General features: G+C 40.5%; 1 protein-coding gene and 1 long non-coding RNA gene across 4 annotated transcripts; both read right to left on the bottom strand.

The window, feature by feature from the left end:
- Window positions 1-349: 349 nt before the first annotated feature.
- Window positions 350-14,430, bottom strand: CLTA (clathrin light chain A). 3 transcript variants are annotated; one of them, XM_068176106.1, is made up of 7 exons: window positions 14,156-14,430; window positions 7,945-7,982; window positions 5,939-6,056; window positions 4,482-4,593; window positions 3,047-3,100; window positions 1,839-1,874; window positions 350-792 (listed from the first exon to the last, which is right to left on the bottom strand). In XM_068176106.1, the coding sequence occupies exons 1-7, from the start codon at window positions 14,364-14,366 to the stop codon at window positions 621-623; spliced, it is 741 nt and encodes a 246-aa protein (XP_068032207.1). In that variant the 5' UTR covers window positions 14,367-14,430; the 3' UTR covers window positions 350-620. The 3 variants fall into 3 exon arrangements, with proteins under 3 accessions (XP_068032207.1, XP_068032208.1, XP_068032209.1); XM_068176107.1 differs by lacking the exon at window positions 1,839-1,874; XM_068176108.1 differs by lacking the exons at window positions 1,839-1,874; window positions 3,047-3,100 and having other exon boundaries at window positions 14,156-14,428.
- LOC137464659 (uncharacterized) lies at window positions 8,884-14,148 on the bottom strand. Its single transcript, XR_010994338.1, has 2 exons — window positions 11,777-14,148; window positions 8,884-11,201 (listed from the first exon to the last, which is right to left on the bottom strand). It is a non-coding gene; the product is annotated as an uncharacterized lncRNA (long non-coding RNA).
- Window positions 14,431-25,449: the final 11,019 nt, after the last annotated feature.

Below are 25,449 nucleotides of genomic sequence, written 5' to 3'. Positions count from 1 at the left end.
CAGCAGAAAATTATACAGAACTACTTACCTGCAGAAGGCAGCATCCTCAGTCCAAATGGAAGCAAGATAAGGCCCTTAACAAGCCCACTGTTTAAGTTTTCTTGAGCTGCTGTCTAGTGTGATAAATTGGATAGGGAAGAAGTTTTTAAACTAAAGCTCTCAAAAGCTTTAAGAAAGCTTAAAGAAACAAGGAGGACAACCTTGCAGAGACAAGAAGCACTGCTGGCTGGACATTCACCAGCAAGGTGAAATCACTAGCAATCAAGATAAATGTTTACTCACACTTAATTCAAACATTCTCTGTCAAAAGGAAGGAGGAGACCTTCTCAATTCATCCAAAGTCAACACATTTGGCTGTTTAACAGATCTTTAATATCAGTAATGTAGGAAGTGACACCTCGGTGCAGAAAGCACATAGAGTGCAGTTTTGGAGGTTCTCCCATTTCAAACACAGAAAGGAAACATCAGGAAGAACATGCAATCAAACAATGATCAACTCTACATACATCATGATGTGGTCCAAAAATACACATTGAAACAATTAATCAAATTACTGCAAACATAGCTTCTCTGAGTAAGGTTAAGATATTGCATTTGTAGTGTCTCCATCAAGCTTTGCTTCAGCGAACCAGTGGAGCCTGCTTGAGTGAGATGAGGACTGAACGCATGCGGGACACATCTTTTGCCTGCTTACTAGACTTGAGATTAAAGTCACAGAGCTGAGCCACACGTTCCCACTCAGTGCCCGGAAAAACTTCTTCAGCATCATTCACAAAGGCTTCTTCAGCTGCCCTAAAAGCAATGCAATGCACCTTGTGTTAATGCCCAGCATATAAGGTACTCCTTCCCTCTTACAGGATGCAGTTTCTTTCAGCATGTTTTTTAAGAAACATGACCTGACAGCTGCTTGTGGACATTATGGCCACATAAGCTCCCACTGCCCCAGTCCTGGAGATGAAAGAAGATTGCAGTAGTATGCTATGCACAAGCAGTGCAGAGGATTGCAGAGGATTGTGTAAAATGTTGGAATACAGGTGTTTGGTTTTAAGAATACTTATTGAGTCTTTGCCTAAGGAGTCATCACACAAGCTTCCAGGAAGTAAGGTACTTCTATGTAGGCATTTTATTTATGGAAAAATGCCCAGGTCTTAGCTATGTAAGCCTCTGCCACTTGATGGCCTGTACTGGACATTTGCCAACTGGAAATTTACAACTGCCTGCAAGCGTGTCTTAAACAGATTCCATTTGAGGATTTAAATCAGCCCCAAGGCCTACAGGCCATCATAAAACTATCTGCTGATGATTCCCAATGCTGTAGTGAAGCAGCATGAATCATAAGGAATTTAAGTAAGGAATCCCATGCTTGTGAGTGCAATAGACTACAGCATATCTTGGCAGAGGAGATGACTTGTTTGAGGTTCCCTCACAGAACAAACTTATTTCCCCTGCTCTCACCCTAAGGATACTCTAAGAAGGCTTTGTACATTATATACTGGATAGTGCCAGCGGCTTCCCACCTGTATTATTTTGGCTTGTCTATGCTGCCAATAGTATTGCTTCAATGCAGGGATAACACTCCAGCATCTAGTTTACATGAACTGTGGGGCCCTGGTAGCTGCTTGAGTGCAGAAGCAGTAAGCATCAAGAGATCAAACCAAATCCATCTATGCCAACAAGCAGTACAGAGAAAGCAGTGAAAATGACTCTCTCATGAGGGTTCAGCACTATTCACAGGGATGATAAGGTTACAGACACCACTGAAGACAAGGATCACTATAACACTGCTACTTTATGTGACATGACACTTTTAAGGGGCAGTGAAGATTTTTTTACTTAACTGTTCTAGGCTGTAGCAAGGATGATTTATGTTTGTGCTTAAAGGTGAAGAGAAGAAAAGAAACAAGGAGAGAAAGTTTAAGTCAGATATAGAAAATGAGAATGAGTTTAATGCAGATGATTAGCTGGCTGAACATGCACTAGTAGCTTAGCCTACATTCAGGAAACAGGCAGCCAGTTTTATTACGCAGCACTTACACTGCACATTTGCATTGGACATATAACAATAAGGATTTTATTGAAAAAATCTAACAAAACCAACTCCAGGAGATTTCAGAAAAGTTAAACACCACCTGTAAATCCATCATTTCACACGTCTTGGTTTAAATCCCCCTACAGTTAGCTGTGAAGTTCACACCAAACCTTCAATATTAATGCATTCAAAGCCACAACACGGCTCACCAGTACACCTTCTAAAGGTGCCACCTTAGAATCTGTGACATGTCCATCTTTCAATTCATGTCTACAAATTAAGGGAAGAAATTAAAATACGTGAACAAACCAATGAACATTGCAATCCTTCTACCCCTCAGAAACTAGCATACTCACTGGGGCTTGAAAGTCACAGCTCTGTTGTCACTGACCTATTAGCCTGGTAAAACATCTACACTGCTCCTAATGTCTTCCCAGCAGTTTACATTGATTTCCCCCAATGCCACCTTCTTGTACTTTCCATCTGTTCTCTAACAGCCTCCTATTTCTACATGCATGCACATTTTCTACCCTGATTCATGTCAGGCAATGCCTTTCTACCTTCCTTGGCTTGTGAACCTTTATGTGCAAGCATTACTTGAATATTTTTCTGATATGTAGGCAAAGCAGGTTGTCACTACCTATTAGAGAGTTAAAACACTGCTTCTCTATGGAAGGACTAAATACAGCACCCATGTGAAACTGCAGGCACTAACCCACACCCCCAGCAAAGCATCTTGCTAAGCAATGTTCACTGGCCTGGAAACAACTGTAAACCCTTCGGTCTAAAGAGTACTGAAGTCATTACCATAATTCCAGTGCTATGTACACTACATGACTTAATCTGAAAGTGCTAGGATTTGTGCAGTGCATACAGGAAAACTGCACTTAATACTGCAGACCAGAAGTGATCCAAAAAGTAAATATTCAGAAGGCACCTTCAGACATTCAGCACTATTTCTAATCCTACTTATTATTGTGTTGACTAGCAAATGGAATTAGTAGTTAAGCAACATACACATAACCAATCACGTCAGCGAAGGGTTGTTTGTAGAAAGCTTCATCTGCCACCCTAGATAGCAAGTAGTCCAACAGGCAGGCAAGCAGGCAGGAGAAAAGAGATAAGGATGAGAAGTACAGAACACAGCTGGAGGCAGTTTTAACAAGCACATTAACCTTGCATCACCTAGACTTACTGTAACAGGAAAGCAGTTACCACATGGAATGGATCAATCAAGCCGTTGGTCAAAGGGGCAACACAGAAATTCTGCTACATCCTAGAAGTTTGGATCAGCTAGTTGAGGACTAGAGCCCCAATGTTAGCATTAGACTACTCCCAGAGGACAGAACCTACCACCAGGCAAGAGATCTCTCCAGGGTGATGAGAATGCCAAACACTTCTGTGCAACACCTATTTAATGAGCCTTGCTCCAGACTCCATATCCTGCACTCAAACACTGGCCATAATAAAGCTATGAGGGTATCATGAATTCTAGTCACCAACTAGGACAGTACTAATCCTGTTTCCCTTTCTTGACTCAACCAAAAGGTAGTGAATTCCTCAGTGAATGGAAGTGGCAAATCCATAATTCTGAAGAAAGTATAGGCCTGCTTTCTTCCTTTAGAAAGAAGAGTAGTCTACCTAGGATTTTATTTTAAAAAGACAAACCTGATGGCCATTTTGATAAGAAAGGCAGTATTTCAAAAAAACAAACTAACAAAAAAACAACAACAAAATTAACAAAGCAGCAGTTCATCTTGAACCCTATGAGTTCCCAAAATATAAAGCAGTCTTGATTACCTGCACAGAATGAAGTAGAGATTTAAGAAGCAGTAAGTCAGTTCTATCACTTTTACCTTCATCTAGCTTGAAGTAAAATTCCACAGGGAACTTCTAAGAAAGTGTCAGAGCTTACTATTCCAGCAACCAAGTAATCACTTTCTACCACAAGACCCATAATTAAACAATTCAAACCACCACAGAGACAGTCAGCATTTAGTTTTTCACTAGCAGAACTAAGTCACGTTATTTCTGAACTGCTTCCAAAAAGATCAGCAAAAGATTTTAAGATATTTAATGAAATGACCTGTAGCAAAGATTAACTAGAATGCCACTTCCATATGTTCTAAAGCAAGTAAGAATGCTAGTCTCAGGGTAGGTAACTGCAGACATTGAAGGCCTGTGCAGCTGGGAGCATGACAACAAGCAGGTAGAGTAAAATACTTTTGGGCCATGTTCAAGCTTCATGTCCTAAAGAATCTTCAGTAATATTTGATCATCATCTTAATGCTTCCTGGATATTTAATCTAGATTATCTAAGAAAAAAAAGTAGGTAGCAGGAGTGTGTACTTTAATGATCTGAAGGGCTATTGCCTCTAGGACATAGAAGAAGTACTCTAACCTCCCTTCCCAATTCTTTTCATAATTCTCCTGATGGCTGGAAAAACTTTACCTGTTACTGGCTTTTGTTTTCTCAAGCTTTTCATCTTGCCTTGCATACCACTCTTCCAACTCTTTTATTGCTTTCTCTTTCCATTCTGCTTCCTGCTTCCGTGAGTTTGCATCTGAAGATTTAAGAATTGCTTTGTCAGTCATGTTTGTATTCAAATGCATCTTGCAAACATTTCAACTGATAGTTCAGGGTGCACTCTAGTGCAGGCAGTTGCTTCACCAACTCAGGTAAGGGTTAGGAGATTTCCTGATTTACACTATAAGAACTCTAAATACTACAGACATTCAAAGGATTCCTGTGCTGCATAACTGGGACAGTCCACTTCAGTTTAGGATAGATATTTTGCAGAGTAGTTCAGATTCAGTAAATCTGTTGGTCTGCAAACTGCTCAAACCAAAAATAGTCACCTTGCTGTGCCAGTGCTAGAACAAAGCTTAGTAAAGCCTCTCTGCTTAGACAAAATCAAGGAACTGGCACTCCGCATACTTTTACACACAGCCTACAGTTCAGGACAACCTCATCTGCTGTAACTAGTACAAAAGAGGAGTAAAACGGTCAACTCTATACATAATTACGTTTTACAGAAGGTTCTGTCCTAACAATTTCAAGCAAAGGCTCCTCCACCATGTAAGTTGGAGGCACACCAGTTTGTAGTCCCTTAGACACTGTCTATGGGTAGGTATCACTGCATTTGATAGCTGTATTTAGTTTAGTTAATAATACATTACTTTCTTAATTTAGTTATTAGATTAAGATTCATGTGACAACAGATGGCCTCAGCAATTACAAAAAGAAAAATCTTTATCCTTTGAAATAAACAACTAATGCCTGCAGTATTTATTATCATCAAAGCTTACAAAAGCTTTTCATTTTCTGTCAGCTCATCTGCAAGTAAAGGTTCAGAGAGCCATTTGCTTGCTGACTCCCACACCAGTCTTAAGTCTGCTTACTAGAAGACTTATCCAGGCTTGCTCCTTGAACACAGGAAGTGTTTTAAGACTCTGGAGAGGCAGTGTCATGGTTCAGAATTCTACTGCCTAAGAATCATAGAACTGCTTGAGTTGGAAGAGGCCTTTAATCACCTAGTTCCACCTCCTCTGCTGTGGGCAGAGACACCTTTCATTAGACCAGACTGCTCAAAAACCCCATTCAGCCTGGGATGGAGAATCCACAGCTGCTCTGGGCAGCCTGTGCCAGTGCCTCATCAACCTCACCATAAAGAATTTTTTCCCAATGACTAATCCAAATCTACCCTCTTTCTTTTTAAAGCCATTACCCCTTGTAAACTACACACCCTTGTAAAAATTCCCTCTCCAGTTCTTCTGTAGATCCCCTTTAGGTACTGAAAGGCAGCTCTAAGGTTACCCCAGAGAATTCTCTTCTCCAGGTAGAACACCCCGACCTCTCTCAGCCTGAGAGAAGCTGACATTAGGTTACTCAACAAATACCATGCTTACCAAGTTGCTCCAGGCGCTCCTTTTGCTCCTCTCTCCACTTAAGAATACTTTCCGGTTCTGACTGCAGTCGATCTACCTGGGAGATGGCAGCATAGCAGTCTGTGGGACCATTACTCTCCTTGGAGAAAAGGAATAGTAAAGTTATTTGTGCATAACAAGTGATTTCAGATAACTGCCTGCCAGCTATATAAAATTAGACTCTATTTGAACTGAGCCAATAACACATTCATTTGATCTTATAACACATTTCTACCATTAAAAACATCTTACTACAAATTACAGCAGAATCAAAGGAAATTAACACAGGGCTTCCTCCAGAAATCAGGGATCAAACAAAAATTCAAGACAACTGGAAATACAAGTGCCACAAAAACTTCGTGCTAGAGCACTAAGGCTGCAGAACACAGAAGACAATGCCTAGCACCTCGCTACACAGCTGCAGGCCAGATATTCTCTGAGTTCATCTCACCTTAAATATTTGCTGTGAAAGTAATTTTCTTTATGGCTTTGTGCACAGTAGTACAAAACATTCTTTGCAGCTTATTTGTCTACTTCAAGAGACACTGCCATACCACATTACAAAATTTGGATTGCTGTATGCCGCTTATAACACAAGAGGCATTTCAATATTTAATCATCAGAACAGTGAGAGTACTAGCATCCTTTTCACAATGTAACATCTCAAAGACTTGAAATGAATAGGGCTAACATTAATACACCAGATTTACAAAGCTAATGAATATTGTGGTATTTGCTACAGAAGATACTCTAAGTTTAACAACTTCTATTGCTTCATCCTACCCCTAACAGAGTTAAGAAATACCACTTCTAAGAGTACCAGGTCGACTGCAGCTGACCACAGATTTGCCTGTACCTTGCCCCTCTCTGGACCTCCTGCAGCCCTCAATGAAGGAATAATGCAAAGAGAAGAGGCTAGGCTGGTGCAACACCATCAGGCTTCACATTTCATCCAAATCAAAATAAACTGGCCAGATGCAGGGCCACCTAGTTACAGGTAGCTAAAACCTAAGTTATGTATAGCCCATTTAGTCTCTTCTTTCTGATTAAGAGGAAGCTCTGTCAACGAAAGCAACTGATCTCTTAGAATTCCAAACACAAAATCAAGGTATCTAAAGAGGGAAATCTACCTTCTTTTGCACAAGGAAGTGCAAAGGGCCTGTAAAATACAGGTTGTCCCATCAATCTCACAGTAATGCTGAGGATATGAGAATGTCAGCAGTAGTGAAAACCATTTGTGTCTCCACAAACTCAGCAGTCACTTAAAACTCAAAGGAGAAGTACATCGCTCACATGTTGCTTCCCTCCCAAGCACTCATTTAATCAGGCTAACAAGCCAACTGTGACACCAGACAATGATCATGCCATGGACAAACTGGTGTGAAATTCAGTTACAACAAAGTGATTGCCTTAGTATGCCTCATTCCTCCCTGACACCAATAAAGCCGGTATCTTCTCCTTTTGTCATTACCATGGCTGTCTAACATGCTTTCATACTGCAATTGAGCTTTTTAGCCATCAGCTTAATATCATGCAACTTCATGTCACTAAGAAATGTATGTTTTCAGTCCATTCCTTGTAAGACTCTTTTGATAAGAAAACCAGGATGCATGAATTATCTTTAAAGAGCAAGCAAATCTGAAAACTCTTCTTTAAACTAGGTCATCAGAGCACACTTTCAGCTTAGCAGCCAGTGCAAGTCAAAGTAAAGTTGTATCACAGAGCCTAATAGTCTGCTTAACCGTACTTATGTACTGTTAAGCCACACTTCAAAATGAACTGCTGCTATAAGTGGCCTCTAAGTTCAGAGGATTGGCATAATTAAGAAGACTGACAACTCCATGAGATTAGCTACCAGTATAGAAGACCATCCTCAGATACGAGATAAAATTACTTTAAAGACAAGAAATAGGAAGTATTAGTCTATATTAAGGTTAAGTTGTCAGAGTAGAACAGCACATTCTAAGTACAGAATCATTCTATCTTACCTGATAGACATCCCCGTTAATCACTCCATCAACAGCATCTGTAAAGAGGTGACTTGTTTAGTCATTTGAGAAAGATAGAACAGCCAGATTTATTGATTTCTGTAACTTATATGGAAAGCTTTACTAGAGGAGGTAAAATGTGGGAGTTGTGAATGTTACTTGATACCCTGCAGGGACACTTCCTTGTCCCTGCACTTTTCTGGACAGGCATGAAAAACCAAGTGAGCCACCATTCTGCAGAACAAGAAATAGAAGGTCATTTCTTCATCATGAGATCCTGCTTCTAACAACATAAAAAGCAGAGCTGATACTGCTGAGAAGCTGCAACAGACTGTGTCCTAAAACTACTCCAACTTTGTCCTCCCTCTCTTAGAAGCTGATTACTATACAACTGTTCTGAAGTTAAGAGGGATGACTACCAGTTTTTTAGTGTCCACCTGGAAAACTAACAATGCTGCAGCCAACAACTGGTAATTCTTATCCTAATGCTGTTATCTCCTAATTAGCTCAAAGACAGAGCTAACATTCCTAGCAAAGTCACATTTCTGCTACCATCTGTCATGACATGCTTGAGAGCTCCTACTTCAGTTGCAGCATTATTGTCTCTGAAGTGACAGTGGCAATACAGCCATAGGGAACAAATACCAGTTGTGAGTCAAACTCTTAAGGTTTTGAAACTATTTATATCTCTGGACTATACAAAATAAACCAAGATTTTCAGGACAGGATTTTTTTGCTAAATCTCAGCAAGGCATCTCTCTGGAGCAGTGCCATGTAACATCTGTCTGCATGCTATACCAAGTAGTCATGTTACTCATACCACCATGGATAAATCTATCACACAAAAGTGTTTCTGCCATAATACACCGCTCAGTGAAAGTAGTGACTGTACCAAACAGTAAGCAGAAAAATCTTATCAAAAAGTTATTTTGCACCACCTTCTTAAAAACAGATATCTGACTGGCCCAAAAATAAGCAAGTTACTCTGCGGTATCCTCTTGTTTGTGGCTAAGGTATGCACCAGTTCCATAGCTCTAGTGAATGGCACACAGGAAGTTCTTCAAACTCCTTTATCAGTGAACTGATCAGGCAAGTATTTTAAGTCTTTATTTCTGAGCCCTGAAGAGCAATCATTAACTGTGTTATGCAGAGTGCTGTAAATTCATCAGTTCAGAAGAACAATAGTTAAGTTGGAGGATAGTAGTCCCCAAGAACATAGTTACTAACTTTTGCATGGGAAGACTCAAATTAAGAAAAAATAGCTTTTCAGTTATGAGAAACTGGTATTTTATAACTAGACTCCCATAACTGAGAGACTGTTGCTACTTTGTCAGATTCCTACTCCTCTGCAAGGTACAGGAGGCCTTTACAAAGACTAAAGTCACCCACTGGGCGAGAGGGCTCATAAATCTTGAGGATGCTTCCAAGAACAGTGATAATATGTTTTTCTTGTCACACCAAAACACATTCATTACAGCCTTCACTACTCAGGCTGGCAGGTAAAAGGAACAAAATCATTGTTTAAGGCTGTGCCTGAGATGAAACACATAGGTTTGTCTAAGGGCCATTTCTGTTGTGCAAAGAAACAGATACTAACAGGCACTGAACTAAGTGTTTCCAGAGGGCACACGGGTTAGAAGCATTAGCAGGATTAGAACAAATTTCCCATCTGTTCTGAGCTCCCTAGAACTTGCAATTAAGCTGCAGAGTCAGCATGCTGACTGAGCTTATCACAAGCAGAAGAGGAAACAGAACTGTACCAGCATGCTGTCATATGCTAATACAAGTGTGCTAACTGGAACAACACCAATAGTCAAACATTCCTTCATTTCAGCTCTCCAGTCTTCATGCTTGTATAATTAATTAAGTATGAAGTATAGAAAAATTATCTGTCAGCCTTCATATCAGTAATCAATGCTAGTTGTGCATCAGGTTTTTCTGTTCACAGAAACATGCAATTTCATAAGCTTCCCACAGAAAAAGCCTACATACTGATAGTGCCATCACATTTTCAGCAGCCATGAACAATGAGACCCCTCTATAGGCTTCAGAGCCCATCCAAGTCTATCACAGTATTGTATCTCCTGAAGTTAAAATCCACATATTTAGAACCATCTCAGTTAGCAATGATCCATACTCCTTGTTGTTTGCTTTTGAACTTAAGATAAACTCTTATTTTTAAGGACACTGTTGCAATGAACACACATAAACATCTACAGTTCTGCAACACCTGCTGACAATATGGTAATAATGAACATTCATACAGCAACACAGATACTTTTTAGAGTCTGGAAGAGTCTAGAGAGGACAAGTCATATCAACTGCCTTGCATTCACAGGAGATACAACCCCCAAGCAGGCCAGAAATAGAAAGCTAGCATCAATGCCCTCCACATTTACTACAGCTTACAAAAGAAAAGGTGGGTTAGTTTGAAGATAAATACAAAACCAATTTTGTCACTTCCTAGAAGTGAATATATGGCCTCAGAGGTTTATCACAATGATGATCAACTATTCTGAAGTCTGCTTCTGTCATTATTACCACTCAGTACCACCTGGCCTAAAAGGAAGTTAGCTTAGCCTGGTTTACCAGCCTCTCTAAAGTCTTATTCTCAATGCAAAAGAGGACTGTTATCTGAAACGTCAGAGGCAGGGGTTTGCAGTACACTGAAACATTTTTCTTATACTCTTTTAAAGTAGAAGTATTTTTATGAATTACCTTCAGCATCTCTTTTAAACAATTAAGTATTCTAAGTACTGCTACATTCAATGAGCTAACAGCTCTAGTTAAAGCAACAGAAGAACATAAATTTTCAAATATTCTGACATAAGTTAAAGTAACTTCACCACTCAAGGCCTAGTTTACCATCCTTTTTCTTTTAGGCACAGTCATATTTTCCTTTTACCTACCTCTAACCCATAACATGACAAGAAAGAATCTTTTACAAAACTTTTGTTTACATAGTTATTCAAGAACCTAGAGAAGAAGTCATTTTACTAGCCATAAATCATTCTCGTGCCTGTGTGTAAAATAAAGGCAAGCAGCTCAGGAAGAGTACTTCTTTCCAGTGTTTTAGTTTAATCTGCTGTCCTATCAAAACCCATTAGTTCCCCCATTTTCAATATAATCAATAGGCTAGAATAAAAACACACCTGCAATAACACTGTGTTGTAACAGCTCCTATACTTTTCTCAGTGCTGTCTCATGGGGCTCTGAAGTCCCAGATGCTGATTGCATAGCAAAACCCAGATCAATGGCTGTTCAAACAATTAAGAAAAAATCAATTGTCACAGACAAGAACTCTTTCTGTCTCTGATGCTAACTACAGAGACAGGAGGAATCAATTCTTTCCTAAACAGTTTTGAAGCTAATTGATACTCAGTTCCTGAAAGGCTATTAAATGAAATACCTAGACAAACCACCAGACACAATACATTTTCTTAATTGCTAAAGGCTCATGAACGCCTTTTTAAGATAAACATAATTCAGTCAAGTTCATATAAAACTTACAGAGTGTGAAGATGTGAAAGCAATGTGTGAGACTAGTCAGCCTGCATTAAACTTGTGTATCTGCACGCTTGTTAACATACATAACGGCTTGTCTTTGAATGAAATGCCCCATAAGAAGCTACTTGACAAACTGCCATGATTTGTATTGGCATACAGGATCTAGAAACCACACATTTCCCCCTGAACACTTTCTTGCCCAGAGAACACAGTAAGTGAACCAATACAACCTCAAGATATCCTATTGTCAGAATCTCACTGCAAATCCATGGACATTGATTCATCACTGAAAAAGAAATGTCGTAAGACATCACATTACCCATACCTAGGCAACAGCATTGTATTACTTGATTTATACAGTACTCTCTGCCTTCTGAAGCAGGGATTATTCACCTTCTAATGGAAATAAGATTAGGTTTTTGCAAGCTGAGGCAGCTTGAATGGCATAGCTATTTACATAATGAATGGCCTACTGGATCAGGCCTGGATCAGTATTGCAACCCTGATCATGGCAACATGAAATTATGCTGTGTGAGATGCACAAGCCTGGCAACATTCTGCCATTCCCCCATACTCACCCAGTATCCACTATTACGACAATTAACAGAATTCCCAATACTAATATTTTCAATTCATGATGCTCACTTCTGTACATGTATTTGTCTAATCATTTACCAAGAGACTGAAATTGAAAGACTGTTGATGAAACACTATGATTCTTAAAAGTGTATTTCAAAAAGCTGATGACTCTTTGTCACTATATCTGAACTTAATATGTTCAAACTTCAGTTGGGAGCTGCCCAAGTCATTATTTTTGGTCCAGTATTTAGAAAGAACTTATCCAACAGACCTGTAAATAAGGAGTTCAAAAAAGGTTACAGTTAAAAAAAGTAAATCCACAAATCCCTGGTCATGATGCTTAAGGATTTACGTAAGAACTTGCATTGTTTCAAGAAGAAATTTGCATTCACCTATTCAATTACAGAAGAGTTTAATGAGCTAATATGCCAGAGACTACAACTGTCTGATATTTATTAAGGTACTGATCAGATGTTAAGAAATGTCTAACATAAATGGAACAGAAGTCATTAGATAATTTGTCACCATGCCTGAACCAGTACATTTTGCATGGCTGAAGTCTGTGCTTTTTAACATGGAGAGAGTGAGTATGGGCTCTGACAGTCAACAAAGAAAAATTTTTGTTATGTTTTGGTTTTTTTGTTAAAAAACAGGATCACTAAAAGTCCACAAGCATCATCTACCACACCTATTTAACAGAGCATAAATGCAATCCCAGGGCATAAAAGAAAGCAAAATGACATACCGTTCCTGCTTAAAGTTCCCAAATCCTCGGATTGTATTATCATATTTATTATTTTATTAACTTCTTCCTAAAGTTCTCCAATAACCCTTTTGCACTTCATGACAAGTCAACTTACATGACTTGAGAAAAAGCACTTGAAAGGCAGTTTAAGAACTACTTTTAAATATCAAACCAATCTAGAAGCATTGAACAAATCAACTTTTTGACAAGAAAACACATTGCAATAGTCATCACTACATGTATGTAGAGAACATACTCTTCTAGTTGTTCTAGTACATTCCATTGTGGGAAAGGTAAATGATAGATTTATTTTTCAACTAAATTAGTTTTCTAACAGCCACTTTAATGTTCCAGAGTCTGTTTGGAACATAAAGCCCATGTAAGGCACGATATCTGTCTAAGCCTTCTGAAAGTAAGAAGGGAAGTGACCATTGTGTCTGTTTCTGCACTATACATAGAATACGGAAGTCAAATTATGTATCATACCAAAACAGGATGGTGTTCTGATAACAATTATCCTCAAGTTCTTGTGCTGGGCAAAAAAGTCCCCAGTAAATACCTTTTTTTCAGGAGTATGTAATTCATATGTTTTGGACCTTATGAGTGAGCTGATGTTAAGGGCAGTGCTACCTCTAAATAAGCACTGGAAGGTCTCCATTACCCAGTTTATCTAGATGAGCTTTATCCACTGAGACACTACAAACCTGCCCCCTCATACATAAGATACGCCAGTCATTTCTGAAATCAGGTTGCAAAATGAAGACTTAATTCTAAACATATTCCGACAGTGAACTGGAGAGCAGTTATTCAACTTAGTCTGAAGGAGAGTGGCATCCTACTGCAGAGACAAACGGATGTCACATGAGAGCAAATATGTCCCTGTGGCTCTGGTGACAAGTAGAAGAAAAGTCTTCTGAGAGTGTTGCAACATCAACCCCTTTCCACTCAGGCTTCAGTTAAAACCTTTCATAAGGAGAAGTGCTTATTTTGGGCTACTTTAGCCACCATGAGACTGTAACCCATACTCCTCAACACACAGTTCCCACCCTTCTCCAAACGCGGGTCCTGCAGTGTCGCGTTTGCCACATTAAGTACAAAGGTTACCAAGGAACAAAGGCTAAAGGTTTAGCAAAATTAAACATTAGCTTAATTGCTCTTAAGCTTTAAGACTAAGATCACCCCGCTGAAGACAGAAACTCAAGAGGCGGATTTATTCAGCTTTCAGAAGGCTTCCTTCAGACAGGCTTCTGGATTTCCCGAGATCAGCGCCGGGGCGAGGGTCCCGCCGGCACCGCCCCGCCCGGCCGCGCCGCCCCGAGGGTCAAGGGGACCCGGGACCCCTCACCCCCCAGCCCCAGCCGCCGCCCACGCAGGGCGTACCCGAGCCGAGGCCCTCGGGACCCTGCAGCGCCTCGGGCACCTCGCCGTTCTCCAGGATGCCGTAGCCCTCGTCGTTCTCGATGCCCGCGATCTCGCTCTCCTGCTGCGCCAGGAAAGCGGCGGCGGGATCCTCAGCGGCACCGTCGGGCATCCCGTTCCCGGACGGCGTCTGCTGCGGCTGCTGGGCACCGAAGAGCTTCATGTCGGCCATGGGTGAAGGCGGGCAGGCAGCTGCGGCTCCGCACCGCGCCTACGCCGGGCAGCAGCGCGGAAGGGGCGGGGCCGCCCCGCCTGCGCCAATGACCGGCGAGCACCGCCCGCCCCGCCCAATCAGCGAGCGGCCGTGGCGGGGCCTGCGGAACGCAAACCAATCAGCGCCCAAAGAGCAGCGGGCGGGGCGGGGCCCCGGTGCCCGGAGAACCAGGTGGCACGAGCGGGCTCCCCTCCCTCGGGATCCGCTCCCTCGGGATCCGCTCCCTCGGGATCCTCTCCCTCGGGCTGTGGCCGGTCCGGGGTCGCCTCTGCCAGCCTGCCAAAGCAGAGGCGCTCCGCTGGGACCGTCGGCAACTTGGAGACAAATTCGAACCCGCAGAATACGTGCAAAATACCGGTTGTGTCAAACATCTTTCGTGATTTTGGGTGTCTTCTGTCTGACACAGGGAAGCTTAAGTCACAGAAACACAGAAGGTGTTGGTAGGGACCACAGTGGGTCATCTGGTTCAACCTCCCTGCTTAAGCAGGGTTATCCCAGAGCATTTGGCACAGGATTGTGTCTATATGGTTCGTGAATATCTCCAGCGAGGGAGACTTCACACCGTCTCTGGACAATCTGTTCCAACACTCAGTCACCCACACAGTAAAGCTCTTTCTCGTGCTCAAGTGGAATTTACTGTGCATCAGTTTTTGACAGTTGTCTTGTGTCCTAGAGGTTGGCACCACCAAGAAGAGCCTGGCTCCATGCTCTTGACACCCCTGACTTTAGATATTTATACACATTAATGAGGTCAGTGTAAATTCAGGAAGCATGTGTTGGCAAAATGTTCATTGGAAGGGCAGTGATTTCTGATACAATTTTTTTGACAGTTACTTAGATAATGTTCCTGTATCTGTCTTATCATACAGTTGTAGAATGTTAAGGGATTAGAATGGACTAAGAGATCATCTAGTCCCAACCCCTGCTGCCTTGGGCAGGGACACCTTCCACTAGAGCAGATTATTCCAGGCCTTATCCAACCTGGCTTCAACACTGCCAGGATTGGGGCATCCACTACCTCCCTGGGCAACCTGTTCCAGTGTCTCCCTGCCAGTAGACTAAATAATTTCTTCCTAATATCTGACCTAAATTTCCCCGTTTCAGTTTATACCCATTATCCCTTGTCCTGTCACTACAGTTCCTGACACTGACTCCCTCTCCAGTTTCCCCTGAAGTACCCTTCAGATAGTAGGAGGTTGCACAACCTCCTCTTCTCCAGGATGAGCAGACCCAGCTTCCTCAGTCTGTCTTTTTAGGGGTGGTGCTCCAGTCCACCTACCAACATCATAGCCTCCTCTGGACTTGCTCCAACAGTTCCATGTCTTTCTTACACTGAGGGCATTGGAACTGTGTGCAGTACTCCAGGTGGGGTCTCACGTGAGCAGAGACAGGGACACTCACCTCCTTTGACCTGCTGGCCATGCATGTAGTTTATTGGCATAGCAGAGAGGAGGGGAAAATACTTCTGTAAAAAAGGAGAAAGTGATGCTGGCAGCCCTCAAGCTGGGGCAGTTGCTGCAAGAGGTACTTGTTTAATTCCGCTTACATGTTGCCTATAAGTCTGTATGTTTCACGAAATATTAGAGGTAATGCCATCCAGGCTTATGTTACAATCCCAAACAAGGGTTCAGACATATTTCAGAAGGAGGCCAAATTCAGAGAAAAAATTAACTCTGAAAGACAGTTGTTTCCCATGTAAATTTAATGGGAGAGATAAATCACATGCTCAGTTACACCTTTTCCCCCATCAATATAATTTGCTAGAGGAAAAAAAGCACAAGTAAATTCCTGTAGCATGACAGAGAGCTCCCTTCACCCCATTTTGTCAAATAAAACACGTGCCTAGTTTTTCCTATGAAAACTCAGAATCTGGTATGGCAGGAGGCTAGACACTCCTGTATTTAGTCTCTCATGGAAAAACAGCAAGGTTATTTATTTTAAATAATCTCCAGCTGCCATGGGAAAGCTAAATAATTAAAAACAATAGCAGTAAGCAGGCCCATAAATCACAACAGGAGATGATAAAAATTAAATGCCATCATGAAGTGTATGCCACGCTCTCACAGAAACTTGCTGACTTTGTTCCACAAGTTCTTCTAAAAAGATACTCCCACATTCATTTTCATCACTCTTCTTTCCTTATATGTAAATGAACGAATAGTGCACTGCTTCCCGTTAACTATGACTAGTGAATGTTGGATGACTGTCTAGCTATTTCCTTTTTTGCATTACCACTGTCTCTTAGCCCTCTGGGGGATTTCTGATGGCACAAACACAAGTAGGATGTTGTGATTTAAAATGAAAAGCAAATCCGGTTACTTGCTTGTCTAAAAATAGCAGAATAGGGATTAAGGAATATGAAATATAAGCAGAATTGCAATTTTTCAAATGGCCCAAGAAAATTATTTTCTGTGTTCTATCGGAATGAGTAACTGAATGTTATTGCTTTAGATGCAAAGGAAAATACAGTGAGCCATTAGATCTGTTTTGATGATGAATTCAAAAATTTTTATGTTATCTATCATTCAGATGCATTATGAAGTGTTCTTGCACTGACAAAGCTATTATTATTTTTCTGCTTTCTTACCCTGTATAAGAAGTCAAGATACCTCCTTTTCCAAAGGCAGATGTTACTCCTTAGAGAGTAGAACAAAACATAAGAGTAGCATACCCTTTGTCATTCATCCGTAGTGGTTTGTTGATGTGTCACACTGAGGTGAAGAGTTTATTACAGAAATATTACAGAATAAACCCTTACAGAAATATGAAGAGGCAAAATGACTACAAAGGAGTGTCAGGATTGTTCTGTTTCTCTCCATTCTTTAAAAGATTATAAAATTTAATTCCAGTTTCTATATGTACTGAGATTTGGTTCAGAAGTAGTATAAAAATATGGTTTTGAGCATTTATGAAAATATGGGTTTGCAACTCTGCACTTCCAACATTAAGAAAGTTATTGCAACAGGGTAGTGGGATTTCTCTGACTCTTTCACAATGTTTTTGATTTAAGAAATTAAATAAGTAGTAGAACAGATGTTTTTAGATAAAAAAAAATTAAAATGCAAGTCCTTAAAACACTCTGTAAGTATGCAAATGAGAAAGGCATTGCACAGCTGACATCTGGACATGAATCACTTCTCAGGAAAACTCTCTAGCTAGAAGCTCCCTGCACAAGAGCCCACAGCTGGCAGCAAGCAAAGGTGAGAGCACACAATGACTAAGACTTGGTCCAATACCACTGAAACCAGTTAAGAGGTCTCCTCAGACTGCTGATGGCTAGCAACTTTCAAGCAAGCTATAGACAGAAGTTAGAAAAACCTCCCAGCTTTTCACTTATGAGAACCTAGTATTTTATAACTAGACTCCTGTATCAGAAAGATGGTGCCTTCTTGGGGTCAGATTGCCACTCCTTTGCAAGGTACAAAAACCAAAAGGAACTGGTTTGAGAGGCACATAAAGCTACCAGCATCAGTCTGCTCCACAACAGCTAACCTGCACATCACATCAGTCTGGAAGGTCCCTCAAAGCAGATTTTTAAAGGTCACTGCACATACCCTGACTTGGGCACTTACAGCTAAAATTAACAGTTCTACTAAATGGGTTTATGAAAACTAAAGCCCACAAAGAAAACATTTGTACACATCACTGCCATTCAAGCCCATCTGCACTGCAGTCATGCTGCAGCTGTGCACCTTGTTTTGATGGGGTTGGATTTAAAGCCAAGCCAGGGTCTATAACCCATATTGACAGTAGCAGTTTAAATAAGCCATCTGCCCACCCTGACTACCTAGGAAGATCAAAGAGCAATTCTCCTATTCAGATAATCAAACTGGAGACATGGTTATTGCTACAACATACGAGAGAAGCCAGCCTTTAAAAATATGTAGTTCTTATCCCCAGAAGAAAGGCAGTTTTTTCATGAGAGAGGCTCCTGGGGTGCACCAAGTCACCTGCAAGGCAGGAGGGTTTGAAGTGGCCCACCCTTACTTCACTTGTATATTGACAAGCATGTCTTCTGATACAAAACCTCCAGTACCATGGCAAGACACACTGCTTTCAGTTTATCAAGCTGATTTGCTGCCATGATAATGTAATTAGATGGGGTCATGCTGGTAGTGTGCACACTGTTAAACTCAAACATCCCAAGATAAGAGGTGCAGCTGCTTTCCAAGGAACAGCCAGTAGTCAGTAAAATAAGGACCATACCTACAACTAATAAATATGTAGTGTTATGCTGCTTTTTTGTTGCTCTGACAGCTGTGTCTAATCATCACAGCTGTGCAAGGTATTCAAACAATCTGAGTAAGCAGAGAATAGACATTTTTCCCTACCTAAGGGAAGCACAGAGCTGCTCAAAGATGAACGGAGTGGAGGGTTAGACTGCCAGAGCAGGACAGTAGTAAGTAATATGTCAAGAATAGTATAAAGAGGCAGATTTGTAAATACAGGGTCAAGATACTTGAAATTATATGAATATTAATTATACAGTAAGCAATACCATGAAGGTAAAGTCTTGCCAACATTTTGTATGGATACAGTGGGCCTCTTCTTAACACAAAAGTACTTCAGTCCTTTAATAATCTTTGTTGTCTTGCCCTAGACTCACTCCAGTATGTCCATGTCTTGTTCTGTGGGCCCAAAACTGATGTGCTGAATGCAGAGGAAGGATCACTTTCTTTCACATGCTGGCAGTGGTCTTCCTAGTGAAGCCCAGGATGCTGTTGGCCTTTTTCATCATAAGGGCATATTGCTGGTAGATAATAAGCTTCTTGCTCCCAAAGACCCCAAGGCCCTTCCTTGCCAAGCTATTCTCCGGACCCCAGAATGTACTGATGGATGGAATTATTCTTATCCCATTGTAAGACTTTGTGTTTCCCATTGCTGAGCTCTATGAGATTCCCCTCTGCCCAATTCTCCAGCCTACCAAAGTCCCTCTCAGTGGTAGCACAACCCTCTGATGTAATAGTCACTCCTCCTGGTTTTGTATATGTGAACTTGCTGTAGCAGCACTCTGCTCCACCATCCAGGTTGTTAATGAAGAACTTCAACAGTACTGGCCCCACTGTCATTCCCTGAAGTATAATGCTAGTGAACTTGCTTCCAGCTTGATTTTGTGCTACATATCACAACCTCTGGACCTGATTGCTCAGATAATCTTCAATTCACCTCAGTATCCATTTATTTATCCCATACTTTGTCAGCTTGTCTTGTTAGAACATTGTGAAAGACAGCATTAAAACCCTATTACAGACAAGGTAAACAATGTCTCATTGCTCTCCATTCTTGCAGCAGGCCAGGCAACTCACTGTGGAAGGTTATCAAGCTGGCTAAGCATGACTTTCCTTCCATAAGTGCATGGCGGCTACTTCTGATGACTTTTTGTCCTTCCTCAGATTGAAAATGGTATCCAGGATTAGTTGCTAAGTCATCTTTTCAGGGGCTCACCTGAAGCCTGTTGCTCTGGAGATGTTATTTTTTGACTTTCTGGAAGATGGGTGTAACACTTGCTCTCTTCCAGTCTTGAGGGACAACCTCAGTTGCCATGGCCTTTCAAAGACTATCAAGGCTGGACTCACAGAGACATCAGTCAGCTTTGTCATTGGCAGAGTATGTAAGGCCTATTTGTTTATGTGCTCCTTAAACTGGTCCTTCTCCACCCAGGGAAAGTTTCTTTGCTCCAGACAATTTCTCAACCTACTTGGTTGCGGAACCTTGAGATTCTTGAAGGTGAGGATTGTTTTATTTCAACAGACCTAATAAGGTGCTCCAAATTTACTCATAATCCAAGGTGGAGAGTTTGATTTAGGTACATACAATCCAGTGTAGATAGGTGTCTTTCTGATAGTTGAAACAGTAGTATGTGACTCCCCATGGATCATTACTTCCTCAGAAACAAAAGAAAAACTGGAACCAGGTTTTTGATGCCTTACCATTTGTTTTCTTAAGAGCATCAGCTTTGCTAAAAGGAGTCAGAGGAAATGCACAGGAAAAACTCTTATAGCATGTTGCATTTACATAAAGATGGTGAAGTCAGCATTTTTGTGGTGTTCTGAGAGGTGTATGAAATAATAAGGGAGAATGTGCTTCAAGGGTCCCTTTTACTTCTTGGCACAAAACTCATTAATTATCAGGAAGAAAAAGCCCTATGTAGGGGCAGAATAAAAAAGTACCTATTTGCAGGTATTTCTGGAACACATTTTCAATCCAGGACAATCTGTATTACGTTTTTGTTCTACAGTCTGGATTCCCAAGGTTACTTCACAATACATTGTCTTAGTATTTTAGTATCACTTCTGAATGTGGAACTTCTGCAGCTCCTAAAGTAGCAAAACTAATTGAAGTATTAGCAAATAATCTACCACTTCTTTCATGTATTACAGTCCTGTCGGCTTCCTTCCCAGTGGCCTTTTCTGGATTTGATTTACAGACACAAAAGCATTCCATGAGGGGCAGAATGAATATTTTAACTTGCCCAAACCCAACACAGGTCACAAAAAGTTGAGAAGAACCTGACTGCATAAAAACCACTCAAGTATAAATAAAAGTAACTCTTTAATTCTATTTCTGCTGTAAACTGCTTTTCAAAGTGTGGGTTTTTTTTTTTTTTTTTTGTTTTGTTTTGTTTGTTTGTTTGTTTTTAATAGTTTAATTGAACCTTAATAAATGACAGTCACTTGAAATACAGGGATTGTTGAAGCGCATATTGAGTAGAAATCATAATTTACTGCAGACTGTTGCAAGGTAAGGAAGTTAAGAAGGCTCTGGTAGAAGAGAAAGCCATTCTTTATTGACAAAGGGGTGTTTTTTTACCTTTTAAATTAATTTTTAAAAGAATTTTGAAAGGTAGTTTGACTATGTGGAAAACTGGGTAGTCAAGAGCTTTTGAAGCTCTTTTGAAGCTCTTAGATCCGCCAAAATCTTCTCATTTCCCCCATAAAACAGCAAAGGGTTTATGACTGAATTCTATACAGAAGGTGAGGTATTGCACCACTTTCCCCTATTTAAGTGTCAAAGTAATCTACATTCTGAACACATAGAAAGCACCCATTCAGCTGTCTTATATAATCAAAATACATTAACTCGATTTTTTCTTCCCCTGGCTAATCAAGGCAGTAGCATCTATGTGAATGCTTATTTTTCCAGTCAGTTCAGTTTTCTTTCTAATACTTGGAAGTGTTAGAGATCTATTTCCTTGCAATAGCACACCTGAGCTCTGATCTGCTGGAGGAAAGCAACTGGATCCAGATGCAAGATGTGCGTCTTACAGTGGTAACTTGTGACTAACATGTACAAACCAGCTGAGAATGGCTTTGGCTATGACCTCATCCCCCAGACTGTAGTGATGAGCAGGTCAATGATGAGTGATGTCATCCAGGCAGGCCAGGAGGCTGAGATGCAGACTGGCACTCCTATAGCACCACTGAGGCAGGACTGACAGCCCCAAGCTAAGCTGACAAACATTCTGTTTATTCTCATTGTTCTGTGTGTCACGAGTTTCTGCATCACACACTTTTTAACTGTTCTCTGACAACAGATGTATTATTTCTGTCCTTACACCTTTTACAATCATGTGGAAGCTTCTTAAAGTAATAATTTACATTTACACACCTCTCAGAAAAGTGAGAGTATTAGTCCTCTCTGTCTCTGCCCTAAATGTACCGAGTATGCTCTCCTCCCTCCTCTGCTCCTACAGAGTAGAACTGAAGTACAACCAGATTAGACTGGATGGTGTCTACTCATTCCAAATGTCAATTCAGAGACACCAAAGACCAGGTATTTTATATAGGTATTGTGTTAGTTCAGCATATTTCTCATACTGATTTATAGCTGTAAGAATTCAACAGATCTGTAAACTAAACAATAATGCCTTGAATAAGCCAGCTAAAATAATTCAGTTTGACAATTAGATATGAAAAACTTATTTTAGTGATCAGCCCAGTTATCATCCAGCAATTTGATAGCAAAAACAGTGACACAGAACTGGCTGATTTAGGGACCAGCTTTCTCTTCCCTAAAACTTTGGTCACTGTTTCCCTGCTGTCTTGTAAAACACAGGATATACAGACTAGGACAGTCACCTCCAGTACATCTGGTACAGTCTGGGACAAGACTGCTCTTGAGGGGGGTATTTTACTGACTGTTCACTAAGTATGCTGAAAGGGGCAAAAATGTTGACTGAAAAATCTTAAAACTAGCAACCTCTATCATTTGAGGGTTGTATAGCCCTAAACACGTACTTTGTGTCATAGCCCTGATCATGTGTCTTGTCAAATTAATAATTGCAAGCCAGTACACCCCAGTGATACAAAGAGGGGTGGAACATAGAGATATCTGTCCCTTCAGCTCAGGAAATAACTGAAGGAGAGAAAACAGTTGTGCAGAAGGAAAGAGAAAATATACTCTAGGTAGGCCTCCAGCTAAATTCTAAATCTTTACCAATTTTGAATATGTTCTAATGGATCATAGTCCTTTGCTTGTGATTTTTTAGGGGAAAAAATGATGTTTAACATCATCTGCCTTCTTCTCATGCAGACCCCTTATTTATAGCCCCATTTGTCTTATATTACTCATAGCACTAGGGAAAGGCTCTGATTTTCATGACTCAGTCCCCCCAGCTGCTACTTCCAGCAGCATTTCTCATTAAACCAGTACCCTACAACTTTCAGTCCAGCTTCTTATGCTCCTCATATATTTGGGCTTCACAGCATTCTCAGCAATCCACTGGCCCAGTAACAGACAGTATCAATTTATTCTGTCATTCTTCCCTAGTTTCTCCTTATATCTTTTCCCTTCTGAATCCCTTCCTGCCTCTGTAACCCTTAATCACTGTTTGTCAGTAAGAGTTGTCTCATTCACATCATCCCAGCCACCCCTCCCAAATATTGTATGCAATCTCCATCTCTCACGTCTTCCTGTGAAAGTTGTTTAAAGTTACTTAAACTCCACAAAATCTGGTGAAAGGACAAGTCAATCCATTATTATAATTTACTGAACTATTAGCACATCTGGACGCATTCATACTACACATGTTGCATGAGAAAGTTGGTCACAGCAAAAGGGAAACATACTGGTCTTCTTAGCTTTTCAGAACTTGTGTGGAAACTAAAATTCAAATGTTGGGCTGAAATAAATAGAATCAACAGAAATCAAATTCTTGCTATCACCACAAGCAGATGTACTCCTGTCACCTATGGCCTGGATGGCCCAATTAAAAAATTATACTGTCATTGCTAGTAAGAAAACTAATGCTAGCATTGCAAGGCCACAAGAACTGGTGGGCTGTTAGGTTTGTTATTAGTTTGAGTGAATTTACTCAGTGCAAACTGAAATTGGTACCAGGTGTCTTTTCTTATGATGTAGAGTTTAAGTGTGGGATAATACCAGGGACCTTGAAAATATGTGCACAGGCAAAAAACAGAGACCACGAAACTATAACCATCTCACTGGCAGTCTGCTTCTGGTTCTTGACAATTAGAATCTTAAGTGCTGACATAACAATCAATAAGAATTTAAGAATAATCTTAAAAAGAACTTAAGAATAATCTTAAGTTCTTTAGACATAACAAGGAGCACAAGGAAGCAATCAACAGCAAATGCATGCAGATTATGCACTGTTTATGAATAAAACAGACAGATTATGTGGCCATGGGCAGTTAACACCCCCAGAATTGCAGAGTATATCATCCAAGGAAAGGAGACCAGAGAATTAAAATTCACTGACAAAGTCAAGCTTTTTTGAAATGTACTAGATCTTGATATTTGAAAGGAATTGCTGCTGGCAAATGGTTGTCATCACTGGATTTTCATGGAATTTTCTTCCTAAAAACTATATCAAAGCTGCAAGCATATCATCTGTTTCAAGGACCAAGGCTCTTCAAATATCTTTTATCGTGCCAGTCAAGTTTTAGGGCTGTACAGAAGTCTGTGTCTGACTACATAATCTACATGCACTGGTTGTCTCAAGCTCTGTAATTCCTGAATAAAGCATTACTGCATGTAAATTCAGTTTGCCTAGTGTGATAACTATGAGTGTGACAATCATCACACTGACAAGCCATGAAATGGTCAAGCAATTGCACTAAACAATCATTGTAGGTGCCTTCCAGCTGGAAGTATTCCAATGTGTTCTCTGTATGCTTCTCATTATTGTCTGTAATACATCCATCAAATCCTCAGTGTGAGTTGGCTCTCCCACTGAAATGAAAGACAAACCTGCAGCAGAACCAGGGTTTTAGACATCACAGAGGAACACAGTTTCACAGAATTCAATGTTGGAATTATTGTGCCCTGACCTTCATTAGGAAGTGTTAGGGAGTGTAAAACTGCCTGGTTTGGAAAATTTCACAGTTTCTGTACTATTATTATTTGACTTTAGTGCTTTACATTAGAAATATTTATATATGTGTATATATATATATATCTCTGTGTGTCATCTTTCCTTCCATTCTACTGCTTTAATACCAAATAATTAAAAGCACAGAGGCTCAATCTTCTCTCATTTTTAGGCTATACTAGACAAATGTTATTATGTCATTGCAGAATTATTCCAAGAGTTAATTACTTGTGTTCTGGAGGCATTTTTTTTCCTGCTTCTTTACCTGATGACTGAACAAGGAACTTGCCCCAGGAAAGAAGGGTGTGTCTGTTCCGTGGAGCTGGTGGTAAATGTTTGTGCAGGAAGAACCTAGAGCACCTAAGGAACTACAAGAACAAACTGAGCTTTTGGCCTCAAGCCATGTAGTTTAGTTGAAGAAATGCATCATAGGGTAGGTCATATATTACAGCGTAAACTAAAATTCAGTGAAACGTAGCACATTAGAGGCTTGCTTCAGATACGACAATTTAGGAACACTTAAGGAGCTGCTTTTTCAATCAGCAAACTTTTGGGGTAAACTTCATTATAATTATTCTCAGTGTTTGTATGCAAGTAGTATTAAGGTTACATTCACAAATTGTTTTGCAAAGCCAATACTGTCAGTTTTCATAAATCGTTAATTTTTAGTATCCTAAAGTTCAACAGACTACAGTATGGCTTTCAACT

Source organism: Anomalospiza imberbis, chromosome Z, assembly GCF_031753505.1.
Source record: "Anomalospiza imberbis isolate Cuckoo-Finch-1a 21T00152 chromosome Z, ASM3175350v1, whole genome shotgun sequence".
Taxonomy (NCBI): domain Eukaryota; kingdom Metazoa; phylum Chordata; class Aves; order Passeriformes; family Viduidae; genus Anomalospiza; species Anomalospiza imberbis.
Note: the sequence above shows the minus strand (reverse complement) of the source record. Positions and strands in the feature narration are given on the sequence as shown.

Coding starts and splice junctions, on each gene's coding strand:
- CLTA (XM_068176106.1), bottom strand. CDS start 14,366: ATGGCCGACATGAAGCTCTTCGGTGCCCAGCAGCCGCAGCAGACGCCG. Junction 7,983..14,155: donor TCCCGAGGGCCTCGGCTCGG/GTACGCCCTGCG, acceptor ACCTCTTTACAG/ATGCTGTTGATGGAGTGATT. Junction 1,875..3,046: donor GCTGACGTGATTGGTTATGT/GTATGTTGCTTA, acceptor TTCACCTTTAAG/CACAAACATAAATCATCCTT.